Below are 18,682 nucleotides of genomic sequence, written 5' to 3'. Positions count from 1 at the left end.
AAAATCTGAGTGGGCCTGATTCAATCAGTTGAAAAGCCTTCAGAGCGCACCTGAGATTTTCCTAAAGAATTCCACCTGCAGACCACAGCTTTAGCTCATGACCAAGAGTTCCAGAGCTGCCCTTCCTGACACCCTGCCCTACACATTTCAGACCTGCCCAACAGTCAGTCACATAAGCCAATATCCCGCCATGTATATGTGTGCGTGTACCTGGTTTAATCAGGGTTTGGGAGTATGTATGTGTGTGGGAGATAGACACAAAGAGTTTTAACTACTGATCCAACTTTCTAAGGGCTTTCTATTTATTCTTGAGTCAGTTGCAGTTTTCAGTAAGTTTGTATTTCTCAAGGAAACTATCCATTTCATCTAAAATTTCAAAATAATGATATGAAGACGTTCACATGACTTTTTCCTCTTTACTACACCTATAACTGTATCCCAATTTTCACTACCTATGCCAGGGGGTCAACAAACTTTTTCTGTTAAGGACCAGAGTGTAAATACTTCAAGCTTTGTAGGCTACAAACCATCTCAGTCATGTATACTCCTTTTATTTATTTATTTATTTATTTTTAACGCCCCTTTGAAAATGTTACTAACCATTCACAGCCTACAGGCCTTACCAGATTCTGCCCAGGGTATAGATTGCTGAACTCTGGCCTACACTATTGATTTATGCCTTCTCTTTTTCCTTAGCTTTGCCAGAGCTGCTATAAGATGAGAAAAAGAACACTAGCATACAGAAGGAACTGCAAGTATGGGTGGAGAGAAAAGGACAGATTGAGAGGGAGGCTCTGGAGGAGTGGTGGGGCCTGAGGGGACTAAGGAACCAGGATGAGTCAAGGCGAGCTTCCCAGTTTTCTGGCTCCAAATGAAATGATGTGACCACTCATTGAGACAGGGAGACAAAAGAAACCCCAGGTGGGAGGGTGATTCAGGGTAGACAACCTGAATTTGAAGTGCCTGTGACACATCCTGTGAGTGGAAAGCTGGTATCTATTTGGAGGGAAGACAATAAAACTGAGGCAGTCTCCACACACTTCTTTTCTCCTTGTCTATAGTGCAAACCATATTTAGGCATCAGTAATTAACAGTATTATTACTGAACAGATTAGAAGAAATACTGTGATATGCTGATCTACTTTATATAATCAATTTCAGAATGTGATCTCTTCCTTTCACTCATACAGTTTTAATCTATACAACTCACCTATAATGCATCCTGATGAACCCACTCTTTCTCTACACATCTTGCAGTGGTCTTAGATAAAGCACTAATTTTTTAAATTAGTTCCTTGAATAAAGACATAGCTTTGTGATACTGAACCATTTTTTCCATAAGTAAATTATAATATTGATTACCTAAATTTACCTACATTATAAATTCTAGGTTATAACATTCCTCCGGAAACATTTTTTAAACGGCTTGCAAGAACTCCTTCTGATCGTTCTTCTAAAACCTCCTATGGCAAAGAAAATTCTAGAATCATATAAATATTGCTTTAGATTTCCTACACTCTTGGTGTTAAATCAGAAATAACAGACTTGAGAATTCCCTGGAGGTCCAGCGGTTAGGACTCTATGCTTCCACTGCAGGGGGCACAGGTTCTATCCCTGATCAAAGAACTAAGATCCTGCATGCCATGCAGTCCCCCCCCAAAAAAGAAAAAACAAACCAGACTTTAAAATATATAATTAATTCTGATAGCACTTGGTAGCACACCGATCATTAAATGTCAATTTTTAATTAATTATGATTTTATACATATTTCAAAGTTTCCTTCAACACTACAAATATTATAGATATGGCACTTTTTATTCACAAAATTACAGGGTGACTCCCTCAATGTCAATATGATGCATGTTATACATTTGCACCAAAGCCTACAAAAAAATCAAATTTTGAGAATTTGCTACTCTATAGTCACATGAATTTATACTGAGATGAAGAATCAGGATAACACGACCAGGGAAAATTTCCAAAGCTCTAACTTCTCAACATTCTATCATCACCTGAAAGTCAATTTTCGCCTTTTTCACTAGCTGACTTTGTTAGTCCAGACTTTGCTCTGGGGCTCACGTGTTCCTGCAACATGCCATCCTCAATCACAAGGCAAATGACAGCAGCACTTGCCATGAATCCACAAAGATAACAGTGACGCAACTAAGAGCATCACAGAATCTTCCACTGGAAAGAAGTGACACCATCGGAAGGGCAAGGAATGCCTTTTCAACACTGAAAATGTTCTAATTTAATTAATTTAATTGTTATTTAGATAATGCCACTTTTTTGTCTTTTTTGGAACCTCCTAGTTGCACTTACTTGTTCCCACAGACATTTCCATGCTACTGTTTACTCTGGAGGAAAAATAAGAAAAATGCTTGTAGTAAATATGCAAAACTGTTCTTATTAGCAGCGGTTTCTACTTTAAGTCCCTCTTCTATACCAGCTACCAAGAGTCTTCAAATGAAGGGCCCAGGCAGATACCACTGTGTACAATACAGCAGGACCAGAGCTCTCCACTTGTACCTTTGCACTGCGTGCTTCACACCAGGAGCCCAGGAGGACTCCGGTCTCAGTGCTCAAAGACACTGATGCCCCAACCAGACTTCCCTGTGTCTGCCAGCTCAGTCATACCCACTTCTACAGCGACAGTGTAATATGAAAAAGGGGTGGGCGGGCAGGGGTACGGAGACTGGGAAAACAAACACAGGGAAGATCAGTGTCCCTTTCCCACCATCTTCCCTTCAAGCCACACTTGAATCGACAAAACAAAGAAAATCCATAGCAGGAAAGATTTTCCCCCCAACAGTCCAGCAGCCTCTGGCTATGAAACCTCAAGATGAAGGCCAGGAACACCCTTTAGTCTTCTTAAAGCCCTCTCAGGTTAAGTATTTGGATTCCATTTTGCACATAAAAACATGGAGACTCATAGAGGGGATACAACCCAGGCCTCTGATAAAAGGGCAGGCCCCAAATCTTCCACAACCCAACCCCTCACCTGGGGCAGTGGTCTATTTCAGGGGACTTCACCAAACAAGGTCCCGTGAGCTTCCAAAGTCGCGGTGAAGCCTGAAAGAACCCTTGGACAAGAAGATTGTTGGTTTCAGAAGCATAGTTTTGAACAAGCAAAATTCAAAACTTCACATTTCTTGATCAGAAAGTAAAGCTAAATGATTCTGACCATGGAGAAAATTATTAAAAAAAAAAAAAAAAAAAGCAAAAGGACTGATTTGTCAGTTGGCTGAAAAGTACCTTCACAGAGAATAAACATCAAATATCAGGTCAGTCAGTGACAATAGAATCTTTTTATAAGCTCAAACTTACAAAACCCAGAAAGCACATCAATGAAGCAGATGTGCCTATTTCTGCCCTGCTTCTGGGTCACACACCACGGACTTCCCACAATCATTGTGCTACATTTGTACTCCTCTGTCCTATCAGCTTTCACTGGTAGTAACCACCTCGTTCACACCACATGTGCCCATTTCCCCAAAGCACCTACTTCTTGGACCTCAGATTCTACAGATTGCTAGGTGTGAAAACTTCCTCTTCCACCCACATTGCTTTAACCAAGATGAGGCCAGAAAGGGACAAGACTAAAAGTATACCAAAGCAGGAAATCGACTTATGCAAGAAGACATGCCAATTTTAGAAAAGCACTGCAATCTCCATTGTGGCCATAATGTCTTAAATGAAAAGGCTTCACATTTACTTTATTTGGTAAAAATTCAAGACTGTCTTTTGCTACAGGCACAATTTCCCATTGATAACTAATAGAAAATCAGCCGTGTTATTACAGGAAACAGAAGGAATAAATGACAGCCTGCCTGGGCCTCCCAGCAACACACCCCTGATTTATTTTCTCTCTGGTGTCCGTCTGGAACACAGTGGGCTACTTGCATCCTTACGAATGCTCCTCAATGCCTCTGGCCACACTAGCTCTACCAGTTCTTCCCCTCCACCTTGTAAGAGTTCATAAAATTTAACAAAACACATGGACCACTTTGATAACACAGCAAGGGAATGATTTTTATATTGAGACCTTTTTCACTTATTTCAAAGATTCAACCCTTGCTCAAATCACTCACATCTTTCTCAGGATGGCCTTCAGAGCCAGTCTGAGTTCTGAGTTAAAACCAGTTCCACAGTACAACTTTCTTCCTACCATCTTCACCAGACTGCCTCTGGCTAACCTTGGCTGAAATTCAAGTTCACCTTCACAACAAAAATTTACCAAAATGAGGATATTAAGATAAATAATTAAGATATTAAGATATGTGTACTGTAGAGGCTGAAGGCAAATTCTAAAGGAGTCTCAAAAATATTCTGAACTACGGTAACACTGAAAAAAGTACAAACGCTCCCTAGGTAAACTCTGCTCCTATTTCTCCCGCGGCAATCCCACAAGGCTCCACCTTAAAAATGGTACTTTTTTATCCTGTGTTCTCAGTGCTTGTCTACATCTCCAAATCTACTCGGCCCACATTTTCAAGTATCTGTTAGTAATTCCCAAGTCCCACCAGCATCAGAATTTCAACTTAAAATTTCTATAGTTTAAATCTTTATTCTGCCACTCCAGTGGTTATATTCTCCTTCTTAGCTTAAAAAAAAAAAAAAAAAAAAAAAAAGTCAGCTTAGATTTACATAGTACACAGAAAAAGCACAATAAATATTTTCAGAAGGAAGGAAAAAGTGGGGGCAGAAGGGATCATTTTACAAACACCATCACAGGCAGGAGCAGGCGTTATGAACCCGAGGCTTACAAAGCTCAAAGCAATCTTGCATCACCACCCAGCAAATCACTAGTCAAGTCAAACTCAAGCTCAATCTTCTGTCTTTACTTTCCATCTCCTACCTCTTATTTCCTTATCAAAAGCTTACTTATTTTACATCACACTCAACTCTTGTTCTACCCAAAGTGCTCCCTGACCCCAGTACCTAAAGCGAATTCTCCATCCTCTAACCCCACGGTGTTTCATGCACAAACGCTATGGCTCTAATCACACGTGGACTTAGAACACAGCACAGCACACTACCTACGAAATCTTCTCCTGCTAGATCAATGGTTGCTACGGACTGAACTGTGTCCCCACCACCACCATTTTCATGTCGAAACCCTAAACCCAAAATGACTAGCTGGAGAGGTGATTAAAGTTAAATGAGCTCATATGGGTAGGGCCCTAATTTGATAGGTGGCCTCGTAAAGAAGGGGAAGAACCAGTAGCCAAATCGGTCCGCACCTTGACTTCAAACTCCCAGACTCCCAAACTGCGAGAAAATAAAATATTCACTGTTTAAGCCACCCAGTCTATGGAATGTTATTATGGCAGCCCAAGCAGACTAAGACAGGGTTTGGTACCAGAAGTTTTCAATTCTGGCTGCATCTAACAACCACACCTGAGAGGGCTTTTAAAAATTGTGATGTCTGCGTCCCACCCTAGACCAGTTAAAACAGAGATGCTGGGGTAACACCCAGGCATTGGTATTTTTAAAAGCTCCCCAAATAATTTGAATATCAGATTCTAGACTAAGAACCACTGCACGGGGCTTCCCTGGTGCCACAGTGGTTGGGAATCCACCTGCCAATTCAGGGGACGTGGGTTCAAGCCCTGGTCCGGGAAGATCCCACATGCCGCGGAGCAACTAAGCCCGTGCGCCATAACTACTGAGCCTGTGCTCTAAAGCCTGCAAGCCACCACTACTGAGCCCTTGCACCTAGAACCCGTGCTCTGCAACAAGAGAAGCCACCGCACCGCAACAAAGAGTAGCCCCTGCTCACCACAACTAGCGAAGGCCCGCGCACAGCAACGAAGACCCAACACAGCCAAAAATTTTAAAAATAAATAAATAAAATAAATAAATTTTAAAAAAGAAAGAAAACGGGCATATCATGCCAGACACCCAAGGGTTAAGGGGCATAGCCCAAGACCCCTTCTCTCACCTGGCTGCCCAGCCTAAGTGACTGGAAAATACAAAAAAATAAAAAAAAAACACTGCACGAAACTTAAGTATATAATGAGGTCAGAGACCATGTCTCATTAACCTCCATAACTCCCTCTAACTCCTAGCATATAGTAAACATGCAATAAAACTATTTAATGAATGACACATGTATTTAAATTTTCTATATTTGATAATCATTATACTAACAAATAGTTGAAAAAATATATTCATTCATTTGATATTCATTCTGTTAAACACTTATCAGGCACCTACTATGTACCAAGCAACATGCTAAGGACTGTTTATACACTGATGTACCTTATTCTGCAGCATCAACATTTAAAACTCTGTCTTTCAATTAATCATATTTAGTTAATTAACAAATCCTTTAATCTGGAAAACCTCCCAGTAACAGTTCTTTAGCAAAAACACAATGCAGGATAGTAAACACCACGTTCTTAAAAACGTTTTCCCTCAATCTCTTTACTTACAAATGTAAAAGTATAATGGGGGCTGGTGGGGGGAGAAGGTTAATTTGGGAATCAACGTTCTTATTTGGGCACATTTTGTGTGGCCCACTTCTATCGAGTCTAAGGTACTTGCGTTTTTGACATCTACACACCTAGAGATTCCTACAAATATAGCATTAACACCCCTAGAGATAAATAACCACACTAATCGAGTCAATGAAACATGAACTTTCTGTGCTGAGTCAAGAACCCCTTGAGACCAGCTGGAAGTATTTAAAAACATACAAGTTTAAGGCTTGAAGCAGCCTCAGCTTCTGATACATCTTACTCTCCCTGCCTCTCATCCTCAAATCTCAGATTATGCCATTCAGAATTCTTAAAGGACCTGAGGTTACTGGCAAAGTCTGAAACAAGTCAGTCCTACTCATTCCCAAATTCAATTCGGTGCTAACTGAATAACAGTACAGTGCCTCCTGGGGCTGGTGGAGAATGTCTTGCAGTCTAGGTGTGATTAACTGGCCTATCCTTTCTAATCATCCTTTCGCTAATATAGTTAAAGACATGGAACCATATGAAAGACATTTACTGGTCACCACGCAAGGAAATATTCCCATTTTCACATCAGATTTTTCTTCATCTCTCAAGTTATATGATACATACATATAGACATACCCCGTGTGTAGGTTTCACTCCATTTCTCAAGGAAAAAACTCTAGATTAGAACGAAAGAAACTCCATACTCAGGTTATTTGACATTTTGGTGGTTTTTAAAATTCCAAATATTAAAAAAAAAATTGCAAAACACTGGAGGGTGGTGACCATCAGGGAAAGCATCCTCTGAAATTGATTTTTTTTAAAAATGAACACGACTTAGACAGGTGTGGGGGTGGGGCAGAAAGGGAAAAATTCCAAAAAGAAGGAAAAGCATGTCAAATGGCCTAGAGGAAAAACAAAAACAAAAACAATTTGGCATATGTTAGGTATATTTAAACTTTTTTACCACAACCCCGAGATACTTTACACCTGGACGCAGTACACACATCTATGTGTATTTACGTATGTGTGCAAGGGTACCCCTTCCTACCTGACCTGCCTACCTGATCCAAGCTCTCACTACCCAAACTAAGGTTCCTAACAGATTCACATAAGTTATTTTTAGGATGGAGCTGGTGTCCCTCCCGTGGCGGGGAACACAGGTGCCTCCTGGAGGAGAGAACCTGAAGCATCACACCTGCAACCTTCCCAGCACCGCCCTGGGGCGTGGGAGCATTTGGCTCGAGGTCCCCTCTCCCTACCCCTGCAGCAGGCTTGGGCTGACAGGCATCACAAAGCCCAGCTCCCTTGCCTCCAAAGCAGGACAAGCCCTGCAGCACACCCTCACTCAGCCTCCTCCCCTCCTGCTCCTGTTCCCCTCCCTCCCTGGCAGGTTTTTCCTAAGAACACTCCATGAATAAATCACCTGCACATAAAACACCCAAGTGGTGCCCAGGTGCCCGAATCTCGTTCCTCAATACCGTGCCCAAGTAAAGGAACCAGGGCTTGTCTGAGAAATGAGTAATTCTATGGCTGGGTCAGGGGAGGTCCTACAGGAGCCAGAGATATCTTGTGTGAGAAAAAAAGGAAATGCTCAAAAAATGATGGGAGCATGTCCCAAGGACCCAGAAGCTGGTTTGAACGAACTCTCACTGGCCATATCTGAGAAAATGTGAGTACCAAAATAATTACACACAGTAACAAATGATGAACCATGGAGAAGATAGAAATTCATGAGTCCACACCAATAACAAATCTATAAATCAATAAGAAACAAAATGGTTTCTTGTCTACAGCAAAATGTCAACAACCATCTAATAAACGTGGAGAGAGCACTGGAGGTAGAAAACCATCATTCTGTAACCATCATAGGAAAGACTGAATCGGGCAAAAATCATCAATGGAGGCTCAATCAAAGGGGGATTTTTGATGAGGAATGAACATCTGCATGGTCTTCAACGGTCTCCCCACAGATTACTTATTAATTACAAGAGAGGAAAAAACATAGCAAAGAAATGGGACAAGACCTTGGCCAGGTGGTCAAAATTACAACCACCCATGAGGGACGGACCTCCCATGCCTCCAGGTGTGATGCCCCGATGCAGATGGTTCAACTGAGATCTCGCTTGGGATCTGATCAAAAGTCAGATCAACACACAATGAAGGAAAGTTCTACCTGTCACTCTCTTACACTTGCAGTATCTTCCTGTTATTCTTGGATAAAATTCAAACTCCACCAACGGGTTTAGGAGACATTTCATGATCACAGTCCAAACCCCACAGGGCCTCCAAACACATCCCTCTTTGACTTCAATGCTTCTCTCTTTCCTGTGCTCTCTGCTAATGCCAGCATTTTTAAATTTCGGAGAACAGAGGACTTCCCTGTCAGTCCAGTGGTTAAGAATCCGCCTTCCAATGCAGGGGACTCGGGTTAGATCCCTGGTCAGGCAACTAAGCTCGTGGGCCACAACTACTGAGCCCCTGTGCTCTAGAGCCCGCTCGCCACAGTGAAAGATCCCGCATGCCGCAACGAAGATCCCACATGCTGAAATAAATAAATGTTTAAAATAAATAAATAAATTTCAGAGAACAATTTCAGGTTATTAATCTAATGAGACAAAAGCAACATATTTTCTAGTGCAAACATGATTTGAGCTTAGCAATACATAAAACGTGGGAAGTCAGATTTTTAGCTCTCAACTTGAATATAATTTGTGTGTAACCAGATACTGTGAAAACAGAAGCAATAACAAAATAAAAAATTTTCTAATCAACTACATTATAGTATTTTTCCATATTAATCACACAATGCTCAGAAAAAAAAAAAAAAAAAAAAAAAAAAAAGATTCTCCCAACCGTTTAGAGGTCTAACTTGAAAAGCAGAATCTTCCAGTGACTGCGGGTGCTGGTATACCTAAAGCTCATCTACCTCCATCTCCACGGGAACCCCCAAAAGAACCCATGCAACCTAAGTATTCCAAGAGCTGCTATAATGCCATCCTCCCAAGATACACACATCTTACTCATGGAATGTCATGAAATTCTTGAGCCCACTTCCCACCCCTGAGCCCGCTCACTACCACGTTCTTCCCCTTATTAGACTTCTGGAAGAAAACACCCATAAAGGGAGACACACACACACACACACACACACTTAAGGGAACTTCTCTCCTGCTGCCCCCACTGTGAATCCACCCTAATAGACGGGGCAGGGAAACTACCTACCCTGCTCAAAGAGGAAAAGGTAGAAGAAAAACAGAGGAGAAGGGAATCTCTTCCAGTTGTTCGAAAAAGTAAGAAATCAAACTTCTCAGACCCAGGTTCCTGTGAGTTGTCATCTGGGAATATAATCATGTCAGATGATTTCTCTGGACTCTGGAAGCAGCAAAGGCTTAATTGGGTGTCCTTTCAGGACAGCACTGGGCTGGACTTCCCATGACTGGGCTATTTTACAACTTGTTAGGGGCAGAGGTTAAATTCTAAAACTTTGTCCAACAGAGATAGAAGTAATATCTGACCAGTGGCAAAGATAACCCCCAAAACGACAGTTTATGGCCCTATTTAAATTAACCAGCTTTTATCTAAGCCAACAATCTATGACATAGTCTAGTATCTACCGTCTCAATGCTTTTTGGAGTGTTTTTTACATTTTACTGGTTCCCTTACTAATTACCGAGTTGAAGAAAATCTTCAACACATATTCACTTTGTATTAGCATAAGTAATCATTTTACCTTTCTGGAAATTCTACTTCAACAAGCACCACTTGTAACAACCTTTCTATAGGTGATCAATAAACAACCTCTAAAATTTCAATCCCCTAAATTTGACTGGATTTTAAAAATAAATACAATAGTTGCAGAAAGAGTTATAAATTGGTAAAGTTATAACTTGGAGTAAGACTAACTGCTTAAGTTCTTTTATAGGAGAATGAACTATACTGTATATTTCTTGAACCATTACTGTGTGATCAAAGGTCCTGTTTACAGCTACAGATGTAGGGAGAGCTTCTCTAGGAGCAGGGAGATTAGGCTGATAAGAAAACAAAGCTGAAGATCAAGTCAATAAACCTGGGAGACTTCAGAGCCCTGTTTCTCCTCTGCATGTTAGAACTGCCCGTGGACTATTTTAAACCGCCAGAGGCTTGGGCAAAGTAATTCTGAACATGTGCAAGTGCAAACAGCAACTAGTGTTATTTAAAAATTTCTCTCTCCCTCACACTTTCCCTGGGTGTTTTGGACTCTCCAGCTTTTTCTCTTTGCACTCAAATAGTAAGAGAAAATAGTGACCGTAATTATGGCTGATAAGCTTCCAAAGAGTGCTGGTATAACCTCTACATTCACAGAAAGGAAAATTGCTTAAATAAAACTACATATAAGTATTCAACCTGCATTTCATTGTTGGGTTCAGAATTTCCTGATAAAAATGGACAGTTAGTTAAAATGGCAGTTAGTTAAAAGCCGCTGCCAAACGAAAATCAAACTTGTATAAAGATTTTTTAAAACCTAACGTAAACCAATGAGAAAACAGATTTTGCTATATAAGCTTCATGTGGCATATCTACTCATCTACTCAGAAACATATCACTGTGTACTGTAAGAAGCAAGAGGAATATCAAAATATGAACCTATGTTTCAACCTATGAACCAAACAAAAATTAAGTTTAAAAAGAAAAAAGCTGACTTCAATACATTTGTATCCTGATATTTAAACAAAGAAATATTTTAAAAATTGTCCTACTTGCTGAGTCCACTTTCTTACTTTCCATTCCAATCTTGTTTCCATGTCTGCTTTCATGTGAATGTCCAATGAGCATCATGTTGTTAGACTGGACCATCAACAGCCACCCAGCTGAAGTCAAGAGCCTAGGAATTACTCTTCATGCCTCCCTTTCGCTCACCACTCTTATTCAATGCAACAGCAAGTCCTGTCAATTTCTCCTCCAAAACATCTTCCGAAGCTTTGTCTTTCTTTCCATTCCTTCCTAATACCAGCCCAGGCCAATACATACCAACATCTCTGGCCTGGACTGCTGCTACCATCTTAACCTTCCTCTCAGGGCCCCCCTACAATGCTACCACTGCTACCAGGGTAGTAACGGCATAACGTATCATATTATGTCACTGCCCTCTTTAAAACCCTCCACACGTTTTTGATAACATCAGGAAAAGTCCAAATGCTTACCTATCACCACTCAAGCCCTGCAGCATCTAGGTTCTGCCTACCTTCCCAGCATCTTTCCTGACAGATCTCCTCCACACTCTGGCCCTCACTCCAATCAAATCATTAAAGAACTTGCTCCTTGGAGCGCCTTAGCATACTGGTTCCTTACCTCTTTACAGGACTGCTTTCTCTGGTCCTTCAGATGCCAACTCACATGACACTTCCTCCTAGTGCTCTTCACTGACCCTTCCACCTAAAGTGGTCCTCGCTTTACCATCTACCTCTGTCACCGCTTATTTTCTTCATGTTTACCACAATCTGTAAAAGTGTGTACGGGGAGAGGGGTGCTGCCTTCCTTCTTCCACCACTAGAACACAAGATCTAGACAGAGCAGGGACTTTCTGTCCTATACACTAGTTTCCTAGGGCCTAGAACAAGACACGACACACAGTGAGGTGGCAACAAGTATCTGTTTACTCCATAAGGACTCAAACGGCAGCACGGCCTGCAGCACGGCCTGCAGCCCGGGCTGGACGTGGGATTCTGAGTCCCACCCGGACTCGGCTCCCCCAGCCCCAAGACTTGTCAGCTACACGTCTATTTCCTTCTCCCTGAGTCTCCTAAGGGGCTGTTTCACTTCTGGCTCTCCAAAGGTTGGAAGCCATTCCTCCTCCCACCGCCTTGAGTTTTCACAACCATAAAACGAAGGGAATGTCCTAAAGCCAATCAGCACTCCCCCCAGACCCGCAACTCTGCGCGCATCCTCCGCGCCCGGTACCGCAGGGGACCCCTGAGGACGGCGTCGGAGGCGGGCACTGACGCCGCGCAGCACCAGGAGGGCGCGCCTAAGTCAAGGGGACGGGACCGGGAGTCCAGAGACACTTTCCAGAGAAACGGGCCTTCCCCCTGACCGGTGTGTTCAAGTCGGACCACAGATATTTAAAGGAGCCTGTGCCCCAAACTGTGCAAAGAGCATGATGACAAGGAGGCAGGCGCTAGGGTGGGAAAACGTCCGCAAGCCACAGTCGGACGGCCATCCCCGAACCCTCGCGCCGAGGGCCGGCGGGCCGGGCGCCGGGGACGCTGGGGGGCGGGGCGGCCTCAGCGCCGCGCCACCTCCAGCCCGCCCCCTGCCCCACGCCCGCCGCACGCCCCCGAGGCTCCGCAACCCCCGCCTCCCGCCCCGTACCTGTGGGGTCGAGGGCCATGTCCGCGCGCGGGAGGTGGCAGCCGCGTGGCTGCCCGCACAGTGGGGCGGGGCTGGGCCCCACGTGAGATGGGGTGGGCGGCACGCGGGAGCAGGAGGAGGAGCGCGGGGCCCTACGCAAAGCGGGGCGGCCCCTGCCCCTCTGACTTCCTGGTCGCGACTTCCGCCGCCCACTGCGCCTGCGCACTCCTAGCCCCGCGCTCAACCCCGTGACCCGAGTGGGAGGACTTGTTGGAGGGAAGGACCGGGGAGGGGGTGTCCCTGCGCACCCGGGGTGGCGTGGGGGCCGCCTGGACCGCGCAGGCGCGCCGGGGGCCAAAGGGAGCGCCTGCTGGCCCATCCTGTAAGTGGCGTGCCCGGGGGATGCGCGTCCCGGGGCGATTCGGTTCAAGTCCAAGCCTCTCCCTGCACTCCCGCCTTCGAACCAAAGGAAACAGACTGCTCCTTTGTTTTTTCTTGGTTAACGTTAATTCATTCATAAGTGTCTATTTCATGCCTGCCAGGTTCCAGCCACGGTTCTGAATACTAGGGTGAAATAACTGGATAAAAATAAGGTCCTTAAGTCCCGAGGCGCACAGTGTTGGCAGGGAACCCGGGTATGGGCAGCACGCTGCTAAATGCGGCGAGCGGCACTTAAAGGCGGTGCAGCATCCTTGTACTGTGTGTACCATCCTGATTCCACTCCCCCCCCCCATCGGAAGCCTGTGCCTCCCCCTGAGGTTACAATTAGGAAGTGGGCGTTAGGGGTACCTCTGTCTCGTGAAATGATACCCTCAGGGCGCACAGTCCGACTTGGGTGATGCTACAAATCCCCACTCTGGCAATTAAAGCTGCATGTTTGTGAGAAAAAAATGAAGGTGATAGCCATCGTCCTCAAGAACCCCAACTGTCCCCTTCTCAGTAGAAGAAACTTTCTGAGTAGCAATGATGCTCATACCCACTCACCAACCAGCCTTCAGAAAGGCTCCCTTGTCGTATCTACGTGTAGCTAGCTCCAGCCCCCGAAGGGTGAGGTGAAGGGTGAGGTGCGGATGGGGACAGATGGGACAGATGTTAGAAAAACAAGGAGCAGCTGCTTCTTCCCTGTGAGGGATTTAAGGCTTTCAAAACGATCCCCTCCCCACCTACATGCAGGCCCTCCTCCCCTGCTGCTGCTTCCGCCTGGTCAGTTGGCAGAGAAGCTGATGAGGTGGAGCAGGGCTGGGAAAGTGGGTCTCTGCTCAGCAGGTCTTCCGTTTAAGGGCCTATTTGGGCATAACGGCCCTTATTACAGCTGTAGGATGAGGTGCCAAGCTGGAGAATTAATGTTTCACTCAGCCAGGCAAGAAACTGGGTATGTTTATAAATGTGTTTAGAAGCACACCAAATTCATTCTGGAGGTGAAGAATTTAATGTAGAAAGTAACTCTTTTTGAGGAGATGAGGTGAGGTATAAAAACACAAGTCAGACACACTTAAGTAGTTAAACGAAATCTTCCTTATACAAACGGGTGTCATGGTAAAGGCGAATCCTTGGAGAGCATCAGAGACCTAAATGCCTCCACCTGAATCCTGCTTCATGACCCGTTAGCTTTCTAGATTGGCTAAGTCCCAACGTTTCTCTTGACTTTAGTTTCTAATTTGCAAGGTTGTTGTGAGAAATAAATGTAATACCATCTAATACTCTTTCAGTCATTCAAGGACCACTTCCACAGTTTTTGCCATCACCGAGTATCACTTGAACCATTATTATTTAATGTTTTTTTATTTAAATCAACTCACTTAAAAAAAAAAACGTAAATGAATACTCTCTACTTTAGCCTTATCCTAAGCAAGAATATCTGTAAAATCACGGGTTTTGTGTGCCCCATAAATCAGTGTATGGTCAGGCCACTCAGAATGGCTGTTCTCTTGCTCTCTGTACATCCCCTGCCCAGCCAGTGCCTGCCTCACCTACACGCTACTCACATGACTGACCTTCCTATGTACTTGCCCCAGGCCCCAGATAGTGACTTATCAAAGGGGTGGTGTGGGATGTGCCCCTCTGCTACTTTCCATGATAATCCATAAGCCAACTTGACATCTCCACCTGCCCCCGGGAGCAAAGACTGCCACCATGTCCTGCCCGCCGTCTGCCACACACGGTGGGATGTTGGTCCCGGACCTTGCTTCAGACACGTAAGCTCTCTCATCCATTAAACCATTGATGTCTCTGTTGCCGACTCCAGGCAGACTCCTTTCTTGGGTCTTGAAGCTCTTCCTGCAACAGACTGCTAGACCATCACACTAGGAGCACTGGCAAAAGCAGCACATCACTGCCTGGTACACGATAGTGCATTCCTCTCCTCCCTCATATGAAACTAGGTCGTGTGGGGGCAGTCTTTACAATCTGCATGGGAAAGAGAAGTCATTTTTTTAAAGTTAAATCATAAAAAGGCAATTGGCAATTCAAAACAGAAGAAATTTCCTAAGGGATCACACTATGAATAGACAACTTGGGGGCGCTCACCGCCATAGGAGCAGAAGAGGGAGGAGGGTCCGTAGTCCTCGGAATGAGCAGCGATTGTTATCCAGCCACAATCCTGGGATTCAGGCATCCAGACCCTAACGGCCTCACAGTTGCTGTCACAGAAGATTGAGTGCCAGGACGGTTAGAAAAGACGTCAAAGATGAGGAGAAATTAAGGGTGGCCTTGAAAGATGGGTGGCACGGGTAGGCAGAGAAGAAGGCTTGTCATGCTAGGAGAAGAATGAGCAAAAGTGTCCGGGGTTCGAGCTGTTCTTGAAGGGGCATGGAAAAGGAGGGAGGGAAGAGAGGGAAGGACACACACGAGCAGGAGTGCAGGGGGAGCTCAAGGCTGCACTGTGGCTCGGGGGTGGGCGATGCCCGAAACCATATTGATGAACGTGGGGAAGCGAGGATAGTTATAAATAAGACTGAAAATATTAGAAAACCCAGATTCCCAAAGCCTTAAACATTAGGTTGCAGAGGATTTGAATGTGTTGCTATAAGCAGCTGAATGCTAACAAGTGGAAAAATGGCATTGTGGTCAAAGTGATGTTTTTCAACGATTTTTCTGTAGGACAGATTCGGGGGTGCAGAGAGAGCTAGGAGTTGAGCAGAACAGTAAGGAGGCTATTGCAGTCGTTGAGGCAGAATCAGATGATAACCTGAACTGAGGTGTGTGAAATGTACAAAGAAAGGGTGAGTGTGAGAGTAATTGCAAAGGGAGAATCTATACTTCCTAACTGTACTTAGTAGAAAAGGAGTCAAGAAGGATTTCCAGGTGATTCCATTCCTTGACAAATGTGTACAGACCAATGAGAAAGTCATGGTGATTTATTCCTGAGGGTCAATCTGCCCTTGACCCTCATTACTGGCGAGCAATGCTGAGACCAAGGGGAAGTCAGGGAGAAGATGCAGGACACAAGGGAGCGAGGACAGCGGCTGAACCATGGCAGAGCATGTGAGGTGTGTAGACTAAACGTCTGTGTATGTGCATATATATATGTATACATATATATTTATTTTTTAGTCTAATAGCCAAGGAATGTGCAAGTACAAACAAATATCTTGTTTATCAAGTCAATTCTGACTGGATCTAGCACTCCTTTTTGCTCTAAGTTGAAATCCAGTTATTTTTTTGAAATTGAAATGGTTAGTCAGCCCTGGCTTGCTTCTGAATCAGATGATACCTTTTTGTGTGTGTGGTTTTTTTTTTAATTGAAGTACAGTTGATTTACAACATTGTTTTAATTTCTGCTGTACAGCAAAGTGATTCAGTTATACATTCTTTTTTAATATTCTTCTCCATTATGGTTTATCATAGGATACTGAATACAGTTCTCTGTGCTATCAGTAGGACCTTGTTGTTTATCCATTCCATATATAGTAGCATACATCTGCTAACCCCAAACTCCTACTCCATCCCTCCCCCAACACACTCCCCCCTTGGCAACCACCAGTCTGTTCTCTATGTCCGTGATTCTGTTTCTGTTTTGCAGATAGGTTCATTTGTGTCATATTTTAGATCCTACATATAAGTGGTATCATACGGTATTTGTCTTTCTCTTTCTGACTTACTTCATTTAGTATGACAATCTCTAGTTTCATCTATGTTGCTGCAAATGGCATTATTTCCTTCTTTTTTTATGGCTGAGTGGTATTCCATTGTATATATGTACCACATCTTCATTATCTATTCATCTGTTGATGGACATTTAGGTTGTTTCCATGAAAGACCATACTTTTTAATCCACCCATAGCTCTGCTCTGCCCGATCTTGGAGCCATTGAGAATTAAATTTGGAAGAATATTAGAAGCCCTGTTCCTACCAGTAGACAGACTTTGGAACTAGTTCTTGGTTAGAAGATCTCTATCCGAGGGTCGCTGGTGGCCCTGTCCGCTTTCTGAGCTGTGATTTAGCTCCCAGAACACCACGGCCTGTGCCCTCTCCGATTTGAATGGCCTGAAGTCCAGGTTGGCACTTGTACTAGTTCACTAGGGCTGTCATTACAAAGTACCACAGGCTGGGTGGCTTAAACAGACATTTATATTCTTACAGCTGGAGGCTAGAAGCCCAATATCAAGGTGCTGGCAGGGCTGGCATCTGCTGAGGCCTCTCTTCCTGGCTGTAGATGCCGTCATCTCCCTGTGTCTTCACATGGTCTTCCCTCAATGTAAGTCTGTGTCCAGATTTCCTTTTCTCATCAGGAGACCGGTCGTATTGGATTAGGGCCCACCCTAATGAACTTACTTTAACTTAATTACCTCTTGAAAGACCATATCTCCAAATAAAGTCACATTCTGAGGTACTGGGGCTCAGGAATTCAACATATTAATTTGGTGGGGACACAATTCAGCCCATAACAGCTCTTCTCTGAATCCCAAATTACTTGGCTGCAGCCCTGACAACCTGCCTAGTGTTAGCCTCTCCCCAGAGGAATATACTTTGTTCCTGTTTCCCTGGTGGTTAAACAGGACCCCTTTCACTCGGGATCAGCCCTCTGAGCCACTTCAGAGCTCCTGTCCGCCCCTCACTGCCCACATCCAATTGATCACAACTTCCACTCAACCGATATGTATTTCTTCTACAACCACACTGTCATCACTCTTAGTCCAAGATCACATTTGCAGAGATGATGACAACAGCCTTCTACCTCGCTTTCTGTTCCCAGGCCTTTCCTCCACCCACCCATCCATCCTCTCTAATCCATTTCACCCTCAAAATCAAATATGATCATAAAACTTGTCATATCAAATCCTTCAGTGGTTCCCTGTACAAATAAAACCATTTCCTTTAACGAGCTCACAAAACTCTTTATAAACTAGTCCCTGCTACTATATCATCCTTTCATAATCATTCCTGTACTCTGCAATTTCTGCTATATAAACTTATTTGTAATTGTTTATTAAAGTATCTGTGAGACTATTCTGTGAACTATCCCAGGAAAATGGGTCAGATTCTGTGTTGAACATAAACATTTGAAACATTGCAGAAAGAGTATGTAGTGGAAGGAGAGGGCCTTTGGAACTAAACAGAGCTGAATTCTAATTCCATTTCCCCTTCTTTTTTTTTTTTTTTTTTTTTTTTCTTTTTGCTGTATGCGGGCCTCTCACTGCTGTGGCCTCTCCCGTTGCGGAGCACAGGCTCCGGATGCGCAGGCCCAGCGGCCATGGCTCACGGGCCCAGCCGCTCCGTGGCATATGGGATCCTCCCAGACCGGGGCACGAACCCGTATCCCCTGCATCGGCAGGCGGACTCTCAACCACTGCGCCACCAGGGAGGCCCCTCCCCTTCTTTTTAACTTTTTAATTGAGATATAACTTATATACGGAAAAGGGCACAAATATTTGTGCAGCTGAATGAGTTTTTAACATATGTC

The 18,682-nt window shown here is 44.1% G+C and overlaps 1 protein-coding gene across 4 annotated transcripts in view; it reads right to left on the bottom strand.

The window, feature by feature from the left end:
- Positions 1–18,682, bottom strand: part of CMC1 (C-X9-C motif containing 1) — a 124,721-nt gene that overhangs the window by 57,898 nt on the left and 48,141 nt on the right. For 2 of the 4 annotated variants that reach the window (XM_060110944.1, XM_060110942.1), the window contains exon 1: positions 12,802–12,970. The exons of the other annotated variants lie outside the window; for them this stretch is intronic. Coding sequence is in view for 1 of the 2 variants with exons in the window: in XM_060110942.1 (XP_059966925.1) it covers positions 12,802–12,820 (19 nt within the window). In the remaining variant the exon portion in view is untranslated. Of the gene's footprint in view, positions 1–12,801; positions 12,971–18,682 lie in introns of those variants that run through there. 4 annotated transcript variants of the gene reach the window in all.

Source organism: Mesoplodon densirostris, chromosome 10, assembly GCF_025265405.1.
Source record: "Mesoplodon densirostris isolate mMesDen1 chromosome 10, mMesDen1 primary haplotype, whole genome shotgun sequence".
Lineage (NCBI taxonomy): Eukaryota > Metazoa > Chordata > Mammalia > Artiodactyla > Ziphiidae > Mesoplodon > Mesoplodon densirostris.
This window is presented reverse-complemented; position numbering and strand designations above follow the sequence as displayed.